Source organism: Rhyacophila brunnea, unplaced genomic scaffold, assembly GCF_057557595.1.
Source record: "Rhyacophila brunnea isolate RB1 unplaced genomic scaffold, BYU_Rbru_1.0 scaffold_11, whole genome shotgun sequence".
Lineage (NCBI taxonomy): Eukaryota > Metazoa > Arthropoda > Insecta > Trichoptera > Rhyacophilidae > Rhyacophila > Rhyacophila brunnea.
In genome coordinates, this window is record NW_028232763.1 from 10,308,387 (window position 1) to 10,334,482 (window position 26,096).

General features: G+C 32.0%; 1 protein-coding gene across 1 annotated transcript in view; it reads right to left on the reverse strand.

Moving 5' to 3' along the window:
- Positions 1–633: 633 nt before the first annotated feature.
- LOC147078351 (muscle-specific protein 20-like) overlaps positions 634–26,096 on the reverse strand; it is a 48,172-nt gene continuing 22,709 nt past the window's right edge. Inside the window, exons 2-4 of the mRNA XM_085960552.1 lie at positions 5,260–5,468; positions 2,016–2,136; positions 634–996 (exon numbers count right to left, since the gene is read on the reverse strand). Of these exons, the coding sequence (XP_085816678.1) occupies positions 805–996; positions 2,016–2,136; positions 5,260–5,468 (522 nt within the window). The 3' untranslated portion in view covers positions 634–804. The remainder of the gene's footprint in view (positions 997–2,015; positions 2,137–5,259; positions 5,469–26,096) is intronic.

Consider the following 26,096-nt stretch of genomic DNA (forward strand, 5'->3'; position numbering starts at 1 on the left):
CTCTCCTCGGCAGTTGGTTGCACTCCTATAAATAATGCCATATAGGTACAGTATGTCCTCCTATCGCCCTATCACAGTCCGCTACTGCACATACTATTTATTTTTTAATCTTCAATCATTCGTATAATATCGCCATGTTTAAACTGGGTGATCATCCAGGGGCTCTGGGTTAATTCAGGATGAGGCCACAATACATCGGTACTCGTTGTTTTCAAATCTTGGATATTCCTGTTTCACTACAATTAAATGCACTAATATTTATTAGTTCGGCACCGTAACATATTGTTGTTTTAAAAAAGAAACGAAGATGTACATAATAAAATTAAAAAAATAGGTAGATAATAATAATATGTAGGTACAGCAAATATTAAAAAATACACCAAGTTTTGTTTTGAGTAAGTATATTTATTTCACATAATATTTAAAGTTACAAAAATAAATAATAATAAAACTAAAAATATAATAAATGTATTCATACAAAAAATATAAACTCCAGCATTATGATGAAGACATGGTTGTACTTTTTAGTATTTATTGCGTATCACTCTTATGATGCAAGACCAACCACGCCTAATAGAAGTAATACGGGTAAATAAGGTTAGGGTCACGGCCAATAAGAAAAATGAGTTTTTTCAGATTTTTTAATAATATCCAAGATTATGATGGGACACGACTTTATTTAGTCTTGGATACTGACGGGAAATGGAAGTCTAATTCGATTATTGTTAGATGACACGGTTAGGCGAAGATAATTAATTATATTTTCCGGCGATCCAAAGCCTCCTTGTACCAGACATGGTCTCTTCACTTTCCTAAAATAATTCTCCTGGAAGCTCCGAAGTTTTGTCCAGCCTGTGTGGCGAGTTTGTTTGTGCCCGCCTGAAGACCGACGATGCCTTCTCCAGCTCGGAGCTGATCTTCGGTGAAGTCTCTTCGGTTTTCCTCCGATGGTCGGGGTCCAAGGAAGGGTCCACGCCATTCTGGGTGTTTGTAGGCCTAAAGACATTTAGAAATTAAATTGTTAGACAACAAGTTGTAATCAAAATTTGTTATATTATCGGTATAAATATTTTCAAAATAATTAAACAAGATAAAAAGAACTTTTTATATACAACGTTTTTAAATTTTCTGTTGAATCATATAAACTTGACTTGACTAGCTAAACGATCAACAAAATTTGTACTTTATAGAAATACTGAAAATGAAATGTCATTTCATATTGATTTCCATAGTAACGCACATATATTATATTATTTAATAATTTAGTTGCTAGGACCCCTAGCAACCGATAATGGTATTGAAATAGCTTTTCATACAAAACAGAATTAACTAAAAATTAATTCAATTCTACTTAAAGATGGCTAAAAGTATTTAAAAAATGCATTGGCATCGTGTTCTGATGTATTCTAAAAGTTTCAAATGTCTTGCTAGTCGGGAAGTTAGTTAAAAATCGATATGCAAGATTTGTACCGGACAAATAAGAATACGACCTAAGAAAAACGTTGTAAGTAATAAGTAATAAGTAAAAAACGTTGTAAGTAATAAAATATGTGTATATCTGAGATGTTCCAATTTGTGTTATTATTATAATATTGTTTATCACTTAATTATTTATCACAAAACACAAACAAGCGACGAAATTCCAAAGATTTTTTTATATATAACAAAATGTCTAATGAATAAAAGACTATTGATCTTTTTGATAGAGTAAGATATTCACTTGAATATTTAAAAAAAATTTGGTTTTGCTACTAGGGCTATTAATTTGGACCAGCGGGTCTATTCTATGCACAAGGCGACAATCGACCGCTAAAGTGATAGAATTTATTACATATTTGTATTGAGGTATTATATTGTTACAATAAGTTAACCGTCTAAACAGTCAAAACTGTCTATCTCGCACTAAATTTTATAGTTTAAAATTTCTAGAGATACGACTTTGCTAAATAATATACTTAGTTCAAATCATTTCTTAATGGTATTTACTGCGTGATACATAATAGATAAATACTTACAGTTCTACCAACAGCGAAGATTGTTGATGTGACAAGGGAAATATTTTTCCTGTCCCACAAGTCAGTAGTCTGGAATAAGTCAACGTCGGGAACTCCGTACTTTACACAGGCCTTTTGGAATCTGGAACAAAATAAAAATTCGGAATTTAAAACAGATTTTCACTGATTAGCTTTCATAGCGCCCTGGTGTTTCGACGGGTGTGCGGCGCTGCTAAAGACGTAGGTAACCAACCAAAAAATAAAGGTAAAAAAATACAATTGAAATAATAATTGAATTGTTTATATTATTTAATGGAAAACCTCATTATCAACTTCTGTTTTAATTAATAACTACGTCATAATATTTTTTTTTAGATAATACCAATAATTTATTAATACATTATTTATTAACATATTAGAACATTCAATTTAAAAAAATGATAAATCATTTAAAATGCTTCCCATAAAACATAATATTATTTAAATAAAAGTCATGCCACTTTGTAGCAAGCAACACTGCAATACACAAATGGCCATTTATATATTATTTTAATAACTACGGAAATATGTTAGGTACATACTCGTAGTAATACACAAATTATGAGGGAACGACTCGCGGAAGAAAAGAAAAATCCCAGTCACAGCCGACTTGAAAAGCGAAACTAAAAAATGGCCCGGTTTGGTTTCATCCACCAATCTTTCGATCTGCAGTCACTATTATGTACATTTCGTTGTATGTATTATTTAAATTAATGAGAACGACAATTTTATGAAATAATAAATCACACTACTACTCGAATAGGCCGGCCAACAGCGCAAAATACTCGATGCTCAATGAAAGGTTGAAAAATTCAATAATCGCAGGTTGAAAACAATTCTTTTTTTTTTTTGTTTTATGAAAATCAAGAAAATCATTTATTTGTTCATTTCACGAACTACTTCAAATTACACACTATTTTTTATTAAAAAATGCATTGTTCAGTTCGTTCAAAAGCAACGATACCTACACTTTTTATAACTAACTAATAACTAGGTACTAGTACCTACTCGGTGACAGTCAGTCATTCATCTACATAATAAATAATAATAAGATTATTATAAAAAATGTAGAGATGGCTACAAATTATTACATTTTACACGAAAGAACATAAAATTTATGAGTAGCAGGAAATCAGAAACATGCTGCCATTTTCATAATAAATTTATTTCTAGATTTAGTTGTTCGGGCAAAAATATTTTATTATTATTGTGATCTCAAACCATCGAAGCACGTTTAGTGAATCCTCAGGTGCAAGCGCTGTTTTAGTATTAGGGAAACATGAAACTACCATAAATAAACCGATAACAATATTTTTGCGCGCTCTTTGGTCGAATTTTGTTTGTTGCGAGCGTCGTTGTCGACGAAGAACGACAGGCACTGACAAATTACCAGGAGCTCATATTAATCAACGGGTATCGAAATATTTATTTCTAAACCACTACGACCACTTTTCTAATAATGTTATGCATACCATTATATTTATTTTATTGTTTGTACATTGATATAAAAAACTGCAAATTGTTTATTTTATGACACTGTTTTAAAACCCTGTGTTCTTTGATCAATATAATAATATTATTATGATGGGTGAAACATATATTTTTTTTTATTAATTCTAGTCATACATAATTTTCCCTACAACAATCTCATATTATTATAATATAGTATTATATTATATGCCCGCATTCCCATGTTTTTTTTTTTGTATTAGGGTATCTAAATAATATACAATGGTTTTCTTTTTATAAAGTGGAAATTTAAACAATATAAAACATGTGAAAATCAATGAATCAGCAAACATGTAAGTATGGATGTATTGATTGCGGGAAAAATAGTATATCTCTGTAAAATCGTGACGCGTGGTCTCGTATTGTTGTTTTAATTAAAGCGGTAAAAAATTACGATGTCGGCTTGCCCACATATTATATTATTATTGTACACGATAAACATGTTTACTGGTCTCAACATGCGTTGAGTTTCAACCAAATGTTTGTGTGTGTGCATTTGTGTAAAGTTGACAAATAATTATATAAATTGTTTGCGGAAAGGTGTATGTAAATCTGTAAAATTAGACGTTAGAAAAAACTTTATTTTTTCCCCGTAAACCTAAAAAACAAACAAAAATAATACATAAATTATATAAAATTATGGTTTATTTTAATGTTTTTCGATAATAACATATTATGTTTGGAAATTATTGTCAATAAATTGTATTAAATTGTATTTGTTTTCGGCCACTAGATGGCTCTGAAAATTGAGCCTCCATCAAAATGGTTTGCAAGGGTGACGGGTGGGCAATGACGTTCATCAAAAGTTGCGATTTCATAGATACATCTATTGACCGAATTACGAAACATACACGTTCATAAATATTGTATTTTAGACAATATTATATCGGTCTCCCGGTATATCTCTGGGTAAATCCGCCCCTGCGTCAGCACTCTTTTAATGCCTCAATAATTTAAATAGTTAATCGAAAGTTGAAAAAATATTCGATTAGTAATTAATTAAAATAATATTTACGTATTTTTTAACAACTTATTTTTACTTAACGGAATAGGGGATTAAAATGCCTTGATTTTCTCTTATTAGGCGCGTACTGACTGAGCAAGTAGCCTCGGGCATTTGCTTCGCGAAAATCGCTGCGCGAGGTAGCTCGCAGCAAAATTAACGTCACGCGAGGCAGCCGCGCACAGCACCATTGAGCACCGATAAACCGACAATGATTGGATCGGGTCGCGGCAGTGCTCGGGCGATGCGGCGCGTGCTTTTGCCTCGGACGAGTCGCGTACTGACTGACTGAACATTTTGCCTCGCGAGGCTTTTACGTATTATTATCTATGGCGAAGCAGCCTCGCGCCTACGCGAGGCTGCTCGCTCAGTCAGTACGCACCTATTAACGGACGGTAGGACCCCGCTAGTTGTTAACACAATACTACCAATCAGCTATGGCCGCCTATTACAACGACAAGATGCAATCACAAATCGCAAGATGTAGCAGTCTAAGTGTTTTTTTCTGGGACGGTTCAGAAGTTAAGATGCAGAAGTGTCACACGCCTATCAATTAGCGGCTTCCAATCGGATCTTTTGATCGGGCCGCGGATTGGTATATGCGATGTGAATTTCTTGCAAAATATCATCATATTGTCCTAACTATGTTCCTCTAGACTGGTACTTCCTGGGATTTGTGACAGCGTCTAGCCTTTATGACATCGAAATACTCACTGGCTGAGGTTATCCATCATTTTGTAGTCGCCTCCGCTGACGTTGATCCTGGTGATGATACCTGGCTTGAGCCTATTCATCAGCTTGCACAGGATGATTCCGTCTCGGAGAGCGTCTTCGAAGACCACCGGAGGGAAACGCTCGCCGATGATGGTCTCGATCCATCTCTGGGCCTCTTCCTCCTGCTCTGGCTCCCTCTTTCCGGAGCACTAAAATAGAGAAATAAACAAAGATGTAAATGAAAATCTTTTTACAGGGGAACTAGCGAGTACCCGGCATGCGTTGCAATGTCACTCAAAGAAAGAAAGTGTTTGTGTTTTAATTCTGTTTATTGAAGTGCTTTTGGATACACAATATTTTTTGTTTTTCGTTCGAGTACGCACTGCTCAAGCGCGTTCGTCTAAAACAGATGAACCACGGAAAGTAAGACTGGAAACCGCTTTTTAGATTTTTTTAAAACTTTAAATATTTTTTTTAATTTTTAGATTATTTTTTTCAGAAACCTTCGCGGGTGTGCGCACAACAACTCACCAAAGTTTCATCGCAATCGGATGAATGGTATAGGAACGCATACGGGACAAACAAACAAACAAACATTTATTTTTATATATATAGATTATGACACTTTTATATTATTATGAAAGGGAAGCTGATAGTAGAGTTACTAGGAGTAGCTAATGATTACATTATCTGCAGGTCATTTCGCATTACCTATGCAGTTTTAATAAACTGAACAATGGCGCTCTCGGAAATATGTGTTTTGTAATAGAATTAGGTATTACATAGAATGTAAAAAAATATTTAATAAAACAGCTCGCTCGTTATTTTGATGAACGCTCACATAAAATCGCAGACAACTCTACGTAAGTAAGTAACAAAGCATGGACATCAACAGTAGACCGCAATTGAATTATTTATATGTACAAACAATGTATTCAGTGATACAAATATTGGTAATTGTTTTAATATTATAATATTATAGATGACCAATTCAATAGAATTCGATAGATATCGATATTCGATAGATATATTATAACCCGACGCAGAGACGACCCATGGCATTAATATCAAATTGTCTGAAAAATCCTACTTATCTATTTTATTATTTATTTTTTAAACAGACACATAAGTACCTACACCAAATATCTTGAAATTTACATATAGGAAGACATCATCTACTGATAATTAGTCCATTTCAACAAAAGTTCTCTCAAACAGTGGTAGTTTTAAAAACGTCTGAATAAAGGTCTGGCGCTGATTTTTTTTTTAAATTTTCCTGTGAAATAAACCGCCATTAGAATATGTAAGTATTACAATATAATAACAACTATGCTGTCATGACGGTTATGCTTTGAATATTTTTTATTTAGATGTCGATACTTTCTAATGAAGCGACCGCACCGTCTGCTTCGTAGAAAACCTCCACTGCTCTTAAAAACTGTGATCCAATAGAAATGGCGTATTTCAAAAAAATACTACTTTATTCTTGGGTCAATACTTATTATAAAACAATCATTATTCGTAGGATGTTTTATCACATTTGAATGGTCAAAGATATAGCTTATAATCGGTATTTTTAGAATTATTTTCGAATGTGTTGATCGTGCCCATTTTTTGAATAATAAAATGCCTAATTCTTGTCAAATTTGGGATCAGAGAGATTATAAATACTTATATTTTGTATAGTAAATATTTCACTATGTAATGTTAACAACAATTTTACTAATGGTTTTATAAATGTGTTTAAAAATTAATAAATCTAAAAAAATTTAACACTACTGCACATGGATGTTCTGAAATATGACTATAATCTAAAACATTAGATCGAGAGGTTTAAAAGAATACTATTTTATGTAATAAATATTACAAGTTAAAAAGAACTTTTTATATACCACGTTTTTAAATTTTCTGATGAATCATATAAAGTTGACAATTATATGTATTAATAAAAACTTTTTATTGTACTTGATAGAAATACTGAATAAATATTAAAGAATACAGAATTGTCATTTTGACATTACATATTGATTTCCATAGTAACGCACGTATGTATTAATAACAACCAATAATAGTGAGTAGTAAATATTACTTTTAACGACTTTTTTTCGAAACATACAAAAGAGAATTAACTGAAAATGAATTCAATTCTGCGTAAAGACGGCCAAAAGTATTAAAAGAATGCATTGTCGTCGTATTCCGATATATTCTAAAAGTTTCAAATGTCTAGCTAGTCGGGAAGTTACTTAAAAATCTCGGACAAACAAGAAAAAAATTGTATTGCACAAGAAAAAATCTGTACCGGACAAACAAGAAAACGAGCTAATAAAAACGTGGTAAAATACTTTATGCAGTCGTCAAATTTAATGTATAAAATAAATATAAAGGATAATACGGCTTCAAAATTATATAAATAGATTATCTACAATGTTTAAGGAATGTCCAGGCGTATGCTCTGAAAATATCATAAAATCTCCATTTTGACCTACGTGGCGCATGTGGGCCGTTAAACCCTTTAGTCATTAGTGCACCGTGTATAGTGCACCGAATTATATTAGTTTCAATTTGACATGTGCGAAATTTGGATTTTATACATTTTTGTCTGAATAAAGCAACGTTTTTACGTTATTATAATACTAATTACAGCAAAACAAAAATACTTCCATCATCATAACGATACTCACTTTCATATTATAAATGGATATTTTCACAGAATTTAGACCTGTAATGACCAATGTATCATATTATTATATGAAAGAATTGTTTTTTTTTTTAATTAAAATGATTTTTCGAATGTTTATTACCACGTTTTTCTTAGCTCGTATTCTTGTTTGTCCGGTGGTTGTTTATCCAGTACAAATCTTGCAATCAATTTTTAACTAACTTGCCGACTAGCTAGACATTTTAAACTTTTAGAATACATCAGAACACGATGCCAATGCATTTTTTTTAATACTTTTAGCCATCTTTAAGTAGAATTGAATTCATTTTTAGTTAATTCTGCTTTGTGTGAAAAGTTATTTCGATACCATTATTGGTTGCTAGGGGGTCCTAGGAACTAAATTATTAAATAATATATACGTGCGTCACTATGGAAATCAATATGAAATGACATTTCATTATTCAGTATTTCTATCAAGTACAATTTTTTTGATCGTTTAAGCTAGTCAAGTCAAGTTTATATGACTCAACAGAAAATTTAAAAACGTTGTATATAAAAAGTTTATCTTGTAATTATTTTTAAATTATTTTTCCCATTGCTAAAATACCGATTGGAATGACAAACTATTATTTTATTATTACTAAAAAAAATATACATTCAAGGGGGAGCAGCGATGCAAGAGCTAAATCTTGGTGATTAATTTTCTGTCCCCCTCCCCCAGTACAATATTCTCTTATCTCTTTAGATATTGAAGGACGGTTATACCTACATATAAAAGAATCTCGTAAACTCAAGAAATCTATATTCGGAGTTGGAAATGTATAAATTCCAGTGTTGGATATTAGAGAGATATTCAGGGAAATGCCGAATATGTCTTCTTGGAAAAAGAATTGGATCAAGTTCTGAACGAAGTTTAACGAACCAAGTCTCAAACGAAATCTAAGGCGGGCATTTCCTGCTCTCAGCCGACAAATAAAAATACAAAACAGTTTTGATGATTGTTTTACTATGTTTATATCTACACTTAAACAGCTGAGAACAGCTGTGATCAGTGTGTATGCATAGCGAAATGATTATCGAGTAACCGATTACTAACAAACAACTTCGGACCGTTTATCGGTTTGTATAAAAAGTTCCAGTGTTATCATCAAATTACAATTATTATGCAATATCATCAACCTAATATAATTAGATTTGAAAAATCAAATATCTCTGGCCATCTGCCATGTATGGATGATTAAGCGCGCTTCACGCTTAGTGAACCCAAAGAAAGACGGAAAAGTGCTAGAAAATTACAACACCAATCATCTTGATGATGTTAATATAGTCCTGAAAATGTTGAGTCGATAATTAGGGAATAAGAGATGAAAGCTGAGAAATTTTTACATGAAATTCCAAACCAAGGTTTACCTCAATTGTTTTTCCGTAATGCGACATGGATTTCTATAAACAGCTGGATATTGCAGTGCATTATTGGCTATGCTAAAATCAATTTCTTTCAAACAGAATCTAACCTAGCTGCCTTTCGGAAAAATTCAGAGCAGATATTTGGAATAAAGGTCGGAGCGGGTTGGGAACACGTCACGTGTGTGGATTGACATCATAATATTACCATTTTCTATTGTGTATTATGGAACAGAAACATACTATCATAGTGGAACCATTTAACCTTGAACTTGCGCAGATGCGATTTCTTCTATTGCGTACGAATTACATAGGGCGAATTAATTATTGTTACCGAGATTATTTTCAACTGCTTCTACTTGAAACGTCGCTATTTCTCGCTAGGTGTCGCTATAACTACGACATATTTTTTGTAAAAACTGTCGAACTTCACTCTTATAATATGGAATGTTTATACTTTATAGTAGCAGTAATAAAGTTGATGCCACGTTTCATCACGTAGCGTAGCGTGTTCCCAATATATTCCCGCAATCTTCTTATAGTTTTGGAAAATGAGAGTCTTCTTTTTAAATCAGAGCAATTTGGTCCAATCGGGCATTCTGATCTTGTCACCGTCACCATCTGTTTTATTTGATTTTATAATATTAAGGATACAAATGTTTTTTTTGGCACTTACTTACTTAATTGGCAATTTTATAACTACATCATTTAAAACGTGGCATTTAAAGTCACTATTGAGAAGATTCTGTTGTTATAAAATAAAAATAAAAATAAAATAGTAGATTTTACATTCCATGAAGTGGAATATGTATTTTGAAAAAGTAAATAAATAATTATACACTGCTTTTGTTAACGTCTCCATACACACCTTATCCATCATACGCCGCATTTAACACGCGCGTCGCAAAAAGTTGTGAATGCGTTCCTATTGTTTATGATATTTATTAATATTTTTGATTCTGGTGATCAATGACATTATTAATGGACAACGCACTCAGTACAGTAGCTAGAAAGTAAATATAGCGTAGCGACATTCGCACCTGTATAGGTAGACGTCACGCAATTTCCATTATGCGATATCACGCATCGGGAATTTATGGCAATATCACCTTATAGTAGCAGTAATAAAGTTGATGCCACGTTTCATCACGTAGCGTAGCGTGTTCCCAATATATTCCCGCAATCTTCTTATAGTTTTGGAAAATGAGAGTCTTCTTTTTAAATCAGAGCAATTTGGTCCAATCGGGCATTCTGATCTTGTCACCGTCACCATCTGTTTTATTTGATTTTATAATATTAAGGATACACATGTTTTTTTTGGCACTTACTTACTTAATTGGCAATTTTATAACTACATCATTTAAAACGTGGCATTTAAAGTCACTATTGAGAAGATTCTGTTGTTATAAAATAAAAATAAAAATAAAATAGTAGATTTTACATTCCATGAAGTGGAATATGTATTTTGAAAAAGTAAATAAATAATTATACACTGCTTTTATTTTGTTAACGTCTCCATACACACCTTATCCATCATACGCCGCATTTAACACGCGCGTCGCAAAAAGTTGTGAATGCGTTCCTATTGTTTATGATATTTATTAATATTTTTGATTCTGGTGATCAATGACATTATTAATGGACAACGCACTCAGTACAGTAGCTAGAAAGTAAATATAGCGTAGCGACATTCGCACCTGTATAGGTAGACGTCACGCAATTTCCATTATGCGATATCACGCATCGGGAATTTATGGCAATATCACCTTTATTGTAATGGCGTTAGAACAGTGTTTCTAGTGTCAATGTTAATTGAAAAAAACCCGTTCGAACCGAACCATTCGGCAGACCCGACAAAGAGCATCGGGAATTTATAGCAATATCACCTTTATTGTAATGGCGTTAGAACAGATTATGCCATTCAGCAGACCCGACAAAAAAAGTGAGTGTCATTTTTGTGTCTAGATGCTTCGTCCATATTAATGTGATGAATCTTTAAATATTCGATTATTCGGTTATTACAATGTTGATTATTTTGGCATGCCTATTGGTGTGGGAGTAATGAAACGATGCGAACACGTGCCATTCAAAAAATGACTTACAGATTAATGAATGTAAAAAAATATATGGACAATGGCCGCCGGAATGAAAAATCTCTATGAAAATTGTTTTGGAAGTTTTGTGTGGGATGTAAATTAGCATGTGATTATGAAAACGTAGACTAAATTTTCCTAACATAATTTGAAGCATAGTAAATCAGAAATAACTATCGGGCCAATGTCTCGCATAAATAATATACCTACCTACACTTAGTTGTATAGTAGATAAGTTGGTTTCAATTTATTGATATCGTAAGATAATAATTATGCCATTCAGTTTTAGAACAATTGTGTAATTCCAAATACTATCATTTAATCAGAGGGAACTATGATCGAATACGACTGTACTAAATTACATTGTATACATATTATATTCGTAATGATAGCGTTGAGTTGAAACGGTTAGTTTGAATAATCATAGTCAAATCTTTGCATGAGAGGAGAGAATTCTGAGCTAATTTATTAGTGACATTGGTAATAAAATGGTTTTGTATCATGAGATGGGTCAGACAGCGCTATATCCTTGCTTTGTGTATCTTCATTATTTTATTTGACTTTATAGTGCGGAAAGCAATAGGTACCACGTGGCAGGCCAGATGCAATCCTTATTGTGAACCTGTGTGACTTGGAGTACGCCGATGACGCTGCCTTATTCCATATTTTTATCAGAGAAATTCAAAAGATAATTGAAAAGCTGCATATAAATAATTCTTCTCACGTTGGCCTGAAAACTAACGCGAAGAAAAACAAACGTTTTGTACAATAGTTCCTGCCGTGATCAGCATTGGATAGAACATAGAGAGTGTCGACGGCCATATGCTGAGAATGGCACTTTACTGTGAGAGATTACCATTCAAAGGATAATGGCTGGAGCCAGTGGCGCACCCAGGATTTAATATTGGGGGGGGGGGGGGGGCAAGGAGGAGAATGTAAATTACTCCCATAGGATCTTTTTCTTCTTCACAGCCTAATTTCTCGTTTATCGGTCTTTTGTCTATTGCACTCGGTGTACATACACCATGGTCCCCACATCCTGAAACGGGCCCTCAGGCTACGATATTTGGCGGGCCCCTACCTACCGCTAAGATTAAAGGCAGTGTGAAAAACTACATTAACGTACTTCAAATTGTGTTTCAGTTCAAATTACAGTGAATTATTGGCTATTTTTAATACATCTACTTTAATAATAGAGCTGTCGAGTATCGACACATAATAATCAATAAATATATTGCACAATTATAATATAAGTAATTGAAAATGTTCATGGTCATGAAATATAATAGCGCCGCAGGCGACTTTTTTACTATTAAAGCTAATTTATGATGTGTGTTTATCTCACTTATCTGGTCAACCCAACATGCCGGGCCCCCCACAGCCCGGGCCCCCAGGCTAGAGCTCTGTCAGCCCTCCCCAGCCATGACCTACACCACTCCGGAATTCGGGTGGACACCGAGAATTTTTTGACAGTTCCATTAGGGATTGTGTTTCTAAAAATACCTGACATTAGTGTTTCGAAATTTTTGTGTTAGAAATTAAAATCTAAGAAATTTTTCTAAAAAGGGTGCTGCAGAATTATTACAAATCATTTTTTTGCCGTGTCTTTATTTGTCTAAGCCCAAAGGTATAGTTTAATCGCTTTCAATTTCAATGTTTAAAATCATTCTGACAATTTTCATTTTTGGGGGATGCCAGGGCCCCTTGGCCCCCCCCTGGGTGCGCCACTGGCTGGAGCAACATTCAACTCGATGCGATATGTCTCGGACTTCCAGTTGTACTCGGTCAGAGTTGTGTGCCGTCACTTCAACGCTTTCATTCTGACAGTGCTGTTTTACAGTAACGAATCATGGAACCTACCGAAAAATTAGATCAACCGTATGCTGAACATCCCAATTTCCATGCTGAATATAATAAGAAGGAAGGTTTTTACGCGATTTCATTATCTACATATTATTTTAAATATGGACGCCCCGAGATGGACGAATGCTATCGTGACCATAAATTCACATGATGTTTTTCAATGTGTATTTGGATCCCGAGCATAAACAAGTGGCTATCATCCATTTCTCGTAAAAACAATCTGCTAAGAAACCCTTTCGTGCGATAGCCTACTAGGCCCTAGCTAGATCCATCTCGGATTTTAGTAATTTTTGTTGTTGTACATAACCTAATGAAATGGAAAAGTTAACGAACCGGAGCGCTCGATAATTTTCTGAAGATATTAACATACTCGTAGTTATCAAATTATATATAAATTAATTAGAGTATTATATAAAAATTAGTTTTAGATTTTTGGTATATTATGACCTATCTAGCTCAGATGGTCAAATTATTTTTCCACGAGACGGAGCAATAATTTTAACGATTTTACGAACCGGAACGGCGCTCAGATGCGCTCCGATCCATTCCGAGCCCTGCGACAAAGTAATAAATACATCTCGGAGCATTCATTGTGCACGATGCTTTGTACAAGACCTATACAAATGTGGATACCAACAATATTAAAAAAGTACCTACACAAAGTACGTTCCAAAAATAAAATTAATAATAATATGTATAACAGTAGTTTTAAGAAATTAAATTATATTATGTATTTAATTAGATTATATTGTGAAGTATTTTGTATTTTTATTAGCGTGGCGGTAAAACTGTTAGTAATAAAATTACTTTATACTGACCATATAATTAAATACCATCTAATAAATCTTCGTACAAGTGATATTGAAAAAACCTTGACGAAAATAGCTACATTATATTAAGGATGCAACATTATTTGGCATAAAATCAAAGTTATTTTTAATATAACTAGAAAAATAATTTATCATTTAATTTTGGCATAAGCGCAATCGCAATTATTTCAAATGTCCAAAACATACCTATAAAATATTTTTTATAGCAGTACTTAAATTAATTAAAAAAAAATTACAGACTTCTGTAATCAGGAGTACAGAATGAAAACAAGATATTTAAACAGTAGAAGTTAAAATGAGGTATATTTCGAGTTAATTATTCTACTGAGAGAGGACAATTTTTTAGTTAGCGTAAACTGAGTCTTCAATTTTTGCATAAGCGAAATCACCACTCAAATCTATAGCCCAACTCATCAATCAATGGAGAAGAGTGTAGGTATTATTAGTAATGAATTGTATAATTGTTGTAAATAAAAACTAGAGCAACACTGCGTATATGTCGGCTGAATAAAGGTGGAGGTAGGCTGTTAAGATCAGTCATATTTTATTTGTTTTCATTAAGCTAATAATACAATTTGCAGATGGTACTGGTGAGTTTTTAAAATTCAATTAAACCCTGCCTAAACCCGACCACAATAAAGAAGGTATGCTATGGACGATCCGGCAAAAATAGTGCACACTTTTTCAGTTATAGGTACTTGAATTAAGTTGCATTAAACCAAGCCATAATCGACATAAAATATCTAAAATTAAGTATGTAAAGTTTGATGGCATAATTTTAGATATTTTTTAGATAAACGAATATGGTTTAATTGAATTTTAAAAACTAACAAACACTATCTACACATTGCAGTATTAGTTCAATTAAAACAAATACGTTTGATTGACAAAGTTTAATGTGCACTGTTTATATCGGATCTTAACAGCCTACCTCCATCGTTCACTACTGATAGGTATACGCCGTATTTCGATTGGGAAACTTCGGTGGAGAGTGCACATGCAGCGCATGGGGTACGGTGACCATGCAATTGCAGTTTGACTCTCAGGCTGCTGCTTGCGTTAGCGCAAATGTTAGGTGCATTGATATCTAGGATTGCCGCTTGGCAGCTAACGGCCATTGAGCTAATACTTTACTACTTGGGGACGCCAGGATCCACTGGCAACCACTGAAAGGAAGCTATTGAGAATGATCTTCTATACTATTACATACGTAGCATGTGACGACAATCGTGAACTATGTACATGTGCAGTGATCGTCTAACATATTGGTAAGTGGTACGATTCTGTTGGGTATGCCATGTTTCAAACATGAAAACTCAACAAGTTACTGGGCAGTTTAGGTAACATTAACTGGCAATAATGAAACCGTCAAGACTCTCGGAAGTTTGTAGTATAGGAATGATGATCTAATTATTATAAAATTGTTTTTATTTTACGGTTGTATATTATATAACTATAGTTATTTGTGTAGTGATAATTTATATCTCTAAATATAATTTGATTATTATCTTAAACGAGCGCCAACTGAATGAATTCTGTCATTAACTAGTTATATCTTCCCGTTCTGTGAAAAAATCTGTAACATTTTTAACACGAAAACTGCCAGGATTTGATGATTTGGACCGTTTACTTAATTTTTTTTTAAAGAAATGTCTCGTGAAAAATGTATAAATGTTTGTTTACATTTCTGTTTTCAAAATGGCGTTGACGTAATAATATTCGCACGCGGAGAGGCTGTGAAAGACCGGGCAGGGCGCCAGGATTTTCAGGAGTGTTTGTTGTTACGGTGGGATTTTCCAGGTCGCCGGCTGGCTGGCGGGAAAATGGAGCAGATTTTATAATAATATATCTCTTGAAATTATTTCATCCTGATACAAAATAGTTTTGGGTTACGGAAAGTTATAAATTATCAGGAGATTTGTATGAGACGTAAAACTATTGTAAACATCGCTAGTATTTTTGCCGCCATGATGATAGTTTATTGATATAGTTTGCGAGTTAATAATATCAAGGACAGGTTACAAACACTGACCTACAAATTAATTAAGATAATATATTTCGAAACAATGACCAGCTGTTCTAGATGTTTCGTTAAGAATAAAAAAGAGTTAAATCAATTATTTTTGATTATTAGGGTTTAATTTGAAATACAAATAAAACCTCTAGTTAATAATATATGCTAAATATAATCTACTTTTATGCACAATAATTAAACATAGTTTCGTACTTCTATATAAGTTTCGTAAGTAAGAACTTACTATCAGATATTGAAATGTAAAATCAGTTGTAAGTATTGTAATTGAACATAAATACATTTGTGTTGGAATTGGGATCCAATTGCTTAAGTGAATGGCTGACGACTGTTCCTCATACATGCTATATAACCACACCTCTGTTGAGACCAAAATTCTCGTTTTATGAATAAAATGAAAACTATAGGTTACCGTTTATTTTACTAACATATACATTTTATAAAAAGTAATATTTGGGAGGTATTAATTTTGGTTCTGTATCTGTCTAAGACTACGGTGAAACCAGTCTAGACTATTTTCCCGGGCCGATGTCCTGAATTCTGCGTTGAGTTAGGTAAATCTACCGACGTAAATTTTATGATCTCCTGAGTATCATAAACATTAAAATATGTAAAATTTATGAATAATAATTTTCGTTTATAACCAAAAATTTTAAACTATAACTAGAAAGATTTTAGAAGAACATTAAATTTGATATTGATTCCGAAACATTTTTAAATGATTGAATTTGTAGTTATGCATAATATAATAATATTAACATTATCTATTTTGATTTCTCGGGCGTGGCGATGCGGATGCACAATGTAATAGGGATGCGCATCACCTGGGCGCCAGGATTCATGGGGCGGCAAAAATACAGAATATATATTTTTTATTACCCGATATTTACTATTAAAAATATAATATATTCAATTAAACTAAGTAAAGTGAATCAAATGTCGCAATATATGAAATACCTACATGTGTTACACTTACGGGGCGATATTTATCAATAGGTGGAAACGGTGCCATTTTCCTTCACGCTTATAAACGTAGTTCTAAAAAATGACAAGCTAATATTTGTTATAATATAAATTTGATGAGAATGAAATGATGATTTGAACTATTCTCGATTATTGTAATTTTTATATTTGGAGGGGGGGGGGGGCAACAACTATCCTTGGCGCGGCTCTGGTGCCATTTTGTGAGAGTTTGATATTATGTTTCTCCTACAAATTGTTCCGCGTTGTAGATAATAATAAAAATATATCTTTGATAGGATAGTAACTAAAGAAGAAGGGTTACTATTATACCTGACAACATGCTTATCATATAATATTATTAAATTTAAAATTGAAAGTTAGACTATAAAAGCTTGTTTTTTCCTTTGAAAAATATAATGTTTTTCTGGAACGTAGTTTGACTTTTGTTTTTTTAGTAACCAACCGGATGTTTAGAATATGTTATATTATGAATTATTGTTTTGAAGTAAAATTTTACATAAGCAGTTATGTTATTTTGGACTCTTCGGAAACAATATTGTTTTTGAAATTATTCCAGCGCTCGTAACCTAGCACTTGTTACTAGATGATGTGCCGTTCATTACACTAACGTCAATGTTGTCTGTCGGAACATCCGCGGTATATAAGCCAAGGACTGCGAAAGAGAATCAGGCCGATAAATCGTCGGGACAGTTCTTGGACATTGACAGTTGCGGCAGTTGTGCATTAGAGCCACGTGGGTTTTCCCCGCCCACGTACACGCAGCGGTCATTCAAGCCAAAAGATCAGGAGATACCAAACGAAATAGTAGTTTTCCGCCGAATACAATAACAATTTTCCTTGTTTTTCCAGACCATTTTCAACATTTGATGCTCTTCAAATGACATTTCGTAAAATAGCTTTATATAAAATTAAATAATACGTATTCCACATAAATGTAGTTAAATAATTGTCAGTATGTACCAGTTTTGTTCACTTCAATTAATCATTGTCAACTAATTTCCACATTGGAGTAGGCGAATCAGTTAGCGATGTATTTTGAAGTGAACGAAATCGGTGCTGATAATTATTAAACTTTGTGGAATATGTACTAAATATTCTGCTTTATTTTAATTAATAATAAAATGTCTTTTCACAAAGAATTAGCACCCTTAAAAAGGAATAGTTTCAGTTTTCTTACCATACTTAGGGCCATATGCTTAGTCATACTTAACTACCGCTTAACTTTAAGCAGCCGAGCTAGGACGTTTATTAAGTTGTGACATACAGAGTTTTAGAATTAAAAACCGCAAGTGACAAGTATCAAAACAATCCACAGAATTATAACACAAGTGAATTTACTTTGAATATCAATTGAAATTTAGGATCATTTTATCTTACGTACCTACGCATAAACGAATGAACAAAAAATGCTGGATATATGTTTTAAGATTCTGTGTAAAAAATACTATTTTAACAGATTTCACATACGTTTCTTAAGTCAACCACTATTTAGTACTTTTAGTAGCGTTGTCACTTACGTGAGTTAGTTGCCCCGTATTATCGAATACTAGGTACCTACCTATATAACTAGTTCACAACTTAGGTCGCAAGTAAACTAATTTCGTGAAACTCGGTAGCTAGGTAAAAGTTTTCTTAAAATTGAAATTGCATTATTATAATATATTATATTATATAAAATATTTTGATGCAGACTACAAGGTTTTTTTATACTAACTTCATAAATAAATAGGTATATTAAAATAGAATTAATTTAGATGCGGAATTAATTAGTTAGAGGTGCGTATACTTCTAGAAATATTTTACTTACAAATAAAGTTCATATACCTACCTACATATCTCAATTATTATTTTGAGTAGGTATTAAAATTAGACTTAAGTGCTTTATATATATTTATAAACTACCAACAGATGACAGGCATTTCCTCTGCTATAGATAAATACCACATTAAGCATATTTTGCTCTGCTCCGCCACAGTTTTTCAGAGTTAATTCTCCTCATAAATAATCGAGACGTCGGGATCTCACTTATTTCCATGGCGCCCTCCAATTTGCGATGATATAATACATATAATATTTATGATTTTCTGTCGTATATTCAAAGTTGGCTGTGGTTCAAATTATTGAAATATTAGATGCAATTTAAAAGACTATTGCTAACGAAAGCGTTGATTATTTCACATTCAAACTCAATCAGCACAGTTCGCAGTAAAGAAAACATGAAGAGTAAATATTATTATTATGTTAACAAAAAATTCATGTACATGGATAAATCTTTTTTTTTTTTTAAATGACAACATACAATATACAAATCACGCTGTATTTGTTGATAGACATCCGATGAATGGATACATACCAGCGCAATTACGAGTGAAATCCTGGAAGAGCTTTCTCAGAGAGTCTGCAGTGGAGATAATAGCAATTTTGTACGAGACAAGGAACCACACAGCAGTGCCGAATTTTTCGTTGGAAGGAGATAGGCCAAAGGTAACCGAAAAAAATGGTAGGACACTTAGGTATACGCTGTATTGGTAAAAGTTAATATTATATTTTTGTTACCAATTGGGCACTGACATTCCACTTGAAAATTCAAACGAAATTAGACACGAATAATAATCACAGTTGTTAGACCAAATTTAATAATATTAGAAATATGAAACCGTCATCGATAGATTATTATTATCATATAAGAAATATTATATTATATTTTGTAAAAATATACTGTTTTTTTAAATTTTCGGAATCCTGTCTCAAAAAATGCACACTTCACCCATACAATCTGGAATAGTATTTTTAACGTCATCGGCATATTTGTCGGCATAGATGTCACGGAGACTTGAAGCTTTCGAGATGTGGCTGTATAGACGCATCCTCAAAATTCCTTAGACTGACCGGGTGACAAATGTTGAAGTTCTCAATCGAATGGGGAAGGACCGAGAAGTTCTACGTAGTATCAAAACCAGGAAACTACAATACCTCGGCCACATTATGAGAGGAAAAAAATACAGCATTCCTCAACTTGTCATTCAAGGAAAGATCAATGGGAAGCGTAGCAGAAGACGGCGCCGCATTTCGTGGCTTAAGAACCTCCGTGATTGGTACGAGTACAGAGCCACCGAACTGTTCCGGGTAGCAGACGACAAAGATAAGATCGCCTTGATGGTGGCCGACCTCCGCTAGGGGATGGCACAATAAGAAGAAGAAGAAGGCATATTTGTTTATTTTATTTTTTACAACGTTTTTCTTAGGCCGTATTCTTATTTGTCCAGTGGTTGTTTGTCCGGTACAAATCTTGCAATCGATTTTAACTAACTTCCCGACTAGCTAGACATTTGAAACTTTTAGAATATATCAGAACACGATGCCAATGCATTTTTTAATACTTTTAGCCATATTTAAGTAGAATTGAATTCATTTTTAGTTAATTCTGTTTTGTATGAAAAGTTATTTCGATACCATTATAGGTTGCTAGGGGGTCCTAGCAACTAAATTATTAAATAATATATACGTGCGTTAATATAAAATGACATTTCATTATTCAGTATTTCTATCAATTAATATTTTTTTTGGATCGTTTAAGCTAGTCAAGTCAAGTTTATATGATTCAACAGAAAATTTAAAAACGTTGCATATAAAAAGTTCATTTTAAATAAAAATAAATATTAAAATATTTTATTCAATTTCTTCCAAAGATTTATGACACCCACAACAATAAACAAGTTTATTGTACGAAAATCTTGATCTTGGATCATAATAATAATTGATACTGGTATCACCATGTGGCATCCGAGTGATTGTGACTTAATTAAAAAATATTTTACGTGTTCACCAAATAATATCTAATATTATAATATTTACTGTGGTATTGCTTAAATAGAAAAACCAATATGAATGTTGGAAAATTTTAAGTATCAGTCAAGTAAATTAGCTTGAAGCGCGCGAGCGGTTGAAACTTTATAATGATATATGAAAATTCACCGATTATTTTATCGTAGACGCTGAATAAAATAATTTTACACATTATTATTGTCTCCTGTTAAGTAATTTGGCACAGTAAAGTTGATGAGGTAATGGTAATAACACACTTCTAGTCTATGAATTGCTTGTGTTACATATTTTACTTATATTTGAAATGGCCAGAATCTTATAGTTATTCTATGAAGTTGCTATTATTTGTGGCCATGCATAATAAATTTTAATTAACTAAGTATGCATACTAGTATGAACTTTACACATCAGTCAACGCTGACAGATTTTCACAGTTACCTACTTGTCGTTGGTAATATTTGCCAAAGAATTTGTCGTACAAAGTTATAAAAGCAAATGTCGTAAGATAAGTAAATATAACATTATTATTATAATATGGAGGTGCCAACGTTTCGTTGAAAAACGAAAGATATTTTTGGAGAAATTTTTGGTTAAATTTGAGATTTTTGCTTTGTGAGAGAATCTAATATTCCTTTTACATGATACAATACGTTGTAAAAATTAGAATCGATGACAAATTATCGCTGTCTGTCAATTTAAATACAAGCAAAAAGTCCTGTTTTTGTCTCACAATATTCGTTCCCTTGCCAAGAGATTATGTCAAACTGTCACAAGCTAGACAATAAAACAACGAATTAACTATTTACCACTTTTGAATTACGTTGGGAGTATAATAATATAATATAATATAATGTTTACTGTCATTTCATATTTTTTTTTTCCTTCAAAAAACTTTCCAATAATATAATTTTTTTATCAAGTACTAACTCATGTTTCAGATGAGATGTCAATGATTTACTTTCATACAAATAGTTTTGTATAAATGTGTTTTTATAGATTCATGAAAGGGGACCAATTCAACTATTGTAAAATATATAATATACTAAAAAAATATGTTTAATAGGTATCTTGATAATTAAAAAAAATAACCAAAAAGCAATAATAATAATAATTGCAGTCTTAGGCATATTATGAGAAAAGCCTCTAAGCTACTGACTTTAGCTAGCATTTACTCGGCATGCGATTAGGATATAAGATTTTTCTATTATAAAATATGAATATTCAATGAAAAATTTTACATTCTTAAATCTTGTGTATATTAAATTAATGGTAAACAACGGTAGCCGAGTTGGTAGAGCTACTGTTTGTGATGCCATGAGTCGCGGGTTTAATCTTGCGGCTGGCATAAAAATACATATTGTTTTTTCATTGTGTGTTTATAGAATGCAATTACACGATGGATTGAGAGAATGGTAAGCAATAATTCATCCTAAAAAATCTGTCAACATTGCTTATGGATGCTATTTATATATAGGATGGAATTTACTTTTGGTTAATATTTTTTTATGTTATTAAACGAAGATCATTTCAAAGAACTTTAGTCAACACTACTTAATCATAGACATCTTGTATCGAGTCTTGTATTCAATTAAAAATAATTATTCGCAATTCACTAAATAAAATATAATAAGAAAATAAATAATAATTTGGTAGATAAATATTTATTACCTCACGGTAGAGTAGTGGCAAAGCGCACGTCTTAGAAGCGGTAGATGACAAACTCATAATATTTTTTTTAATTTATGTTAGATTCAGAGCAAGACACTTGTGTGTTGTGTAAATATGACCAACAACTATTATCCTTACAGAAAGAATGTTGAGTGAAAGAATTTACAATCTGTGAATATATAATATGTGACTATAATGCTCAACCAATGAGTACAATTATATTTTTTTGTAATATGTGAATGAAGTAATTATGTAGGTAATTCTGTGAATTTTCCCAGTATTGAATAAAAAAAATAAACAAGAATAGAAAGTTTTATCGATTTGATATTAGTCATTTCACAAAAATTACAAGATAAAAAGAACTTTTTATATACCACGTTTTTAAATTTTCTGTTGAATCATAAATAATCTTGACAATTCTATGTATTAATAAATACTTTTTTTGTACTTGATAGAAATAGGTACTGAATAAATATAGAATACTGAAATGTCATTTTGACATTTCATATTGATTTCCATAGTAACGCACGTATATATTAATAATTTAGTTGCTAGGACCGCCTTAGCAACCAATAATAGTATTTTACTTTTTACGATTTTTTTCCGAAATAACTTTCCATACAAAACAGAATTAACTGAAAAAAATGAATTCAATTCTGCTTAAAGATGATTAAAAGTATTAAAAGAATGCATTGTCATCGTGTTCTGATATATTCTAAAAGTTTCAAATGTCTATCTAGTTGGAAAAATCGATTGCAAGATTTGTATTGGACAAACAAGAATACGAGCTAATAAAAACGTGGTAATAAAAATAACGGAAATTATAAGTAATGTATAAGTTTTATGACATCTGTTGACAGTTAATTTTTTAAATGTGTAGTCTGGTAAAATTTAAAGAAAACATATTAAATAATCGTAACAGCACTCACATCTGTTGATATTATTTTCGATAAAAACAAGCAGTGTCTCAATAAATCTGTCGCACGAAAGCGTCGCTTCCAGCAAGAGAAAATAAATCGAATTTCTTATACACCCTCCAAAATTTCATCGCACATTTCGAGTATTTTTATAGATTTTTGTTGGCCAGCTGCCGGATAGCACTAGTGTTTATTCTGTTTTAGAGTTATTTAAAAATGAGATAATATAGAAGTGCGGTCGAGCTTTTTTTTAATTCACCGCAAACACTAAATTATTCTAAATTACACAATAATATCAAAAGTTTTCAAATAGAAATACATATTATTATTAACTCAATTAAGACCACTAGTATGCAATAACGATGTTTTTTTTTTTTAACTATTTTTTTTATTCAACGAATATTTCACAAGATTTAACCACGTAACATTATTTTTATTGAACATACATAATTTGAAAACACATTATTGAATATATAACCAATAGAAAAAATCTATTTGGAAAAAATAAAAAAACACCTAGCAGGATACAAACGTGTGTCTCTCAGGAATCTCTCGCACGTTCACTGACCACTATGCTATAGGCATCTTATCTAATCGCGACTAATTTTAACTATTGGTTCTTACAATACTCTCTGAAGCGATTTCTAAATTGCGTTACTTATATTGGCAATCAGCTTTTGTAATTTAAATCAAAGTAAGTATAAAATTACCTTACCTAATTACTAACCGACGTCACGGATCACTCCATTTTGTTTGTTGTAACGTACTTGAACTTGCTAATGATTTAATTAACAATTTTTTTATTTTATTCAACGAATAATTCACAAGATTTAAAAATGTAGCATTCTTTTTATTGAACATTCGTAATATTATACAAAACTGACTCTATACTCAAGATTTAAAAGTGTAGGTAGAAATATTTATTCATGATACATAATTAAGAAAAACCTTAGAAACACACATCAGAAAAATCCTTTAAAAATCGTAGATCAGATGGAATTTACACACACGCCTATGATATTCAGATGAACGCTTTAACTAATTAAGGTATGCATATATGTCTTGCTAACAATTAAAATCCCACTTAACCCAGGATGTTTTTCAAATTGCTGACATTGTAGTTAGTTCACATAGAATATCGTAGGTATATTTGTCTTTGTACGTTGAAATTCGAAAGTGAAATAATACCCTAATATACTCAAATAAATAGAGACGTACCGTCTACTTACTGTATTTAACAGCATATATTTTATGATCCGGATGGCCGTTTTGTACACAATAACATAATTTCGGTAAAAACTAGGCATACGATATCTACAAGTACTAGAATTCCATAACAAAAAATAGTTAAATCCTGATAAAATCTAAGAATCTGATTTAGAAATGTTTATCTTAATTTAAATTACAAATGACTGTCAATTGATTGAAAATCCAATCTATAAAATAAAATATTTCAGTTAACGGCAAAATATTTTTTTGTAGTTATACTCATCGATGTTGACTGTTTTTTTTTTCGAGTCAAGTTTCATTTTTCATCATCACTAAGATATATCTTGGATAAAATATTATAAAACAAAGTTAATTTCTGTATTAATAGTGAAGAGACTATCGTAAAACTATTATTATTTAAAAGTAAACTACCATTTTGGTTCCCTTTTTACAAAAAATACCTGATGATATAATGGCTAACAACTATTTTTCGTAACTATTGGGTCCTTACATTAGACCATTAGAGCAAATACACATTGAGAAAACTTTAAGCATTTTTCGCTCAGCCGCGGGATCGAATCCATATTTCCATATTCGCTGCGGACATTTTAATTAATATTTAATTACAACATTTAAATAACATGCTAATTATATCTTGGCAATGCACCAGTTGCGTTGGACGCAGCGAATGCAGTATTTATTTAGTAATATTAGTGACTGTCACCAAATTATATCTCTTGTTCCCTGAGTTTCAAGGCATTTGGGTCTTCGGGACCCTTTGCTTTAAAGACTTGCTTTAAAGACGGTGGCCGATATCGGTCGTCGATTGACAGATAAAATAGGTGAGTGCTATTCAACTGAGTACCTGAGACAGCGAGTAAATATAAAAGTCGTAAGAAGTAACGTAGTTGGTGTTTTGGGTACTCTTGAGGTATCCAGGGGACTCGAGGAGAAATTTTATATACTAGGGGACACCTAGGATATAAATAGTTTTATAAAATATTAGTTTATAAATTTGTCCTTATTACATTTAATTTTATACCCTTTCTCACTGTTTTACTAATAAATCCTTACGAAACTTTACGGAAACCCTTACGGCTCACCAGTAGATACACATAGTAAAGACATGACAATAGATAATATATTTTATAGTATTGAGACTCACACAAAAAGAGCCTGTAGGTACATACAGTATCTTATCAAAAAATATTTTTTATGAATGAATATGTGACTAGCAGTAATATTAGAAAAATTTACTGCATGAATTTGAAAAAAGTATTTGTTATCATATAGGTATTATCATCTTATTATATTTTAGAAATAACGGTTAATAATAATTATTGATGTTCTTGT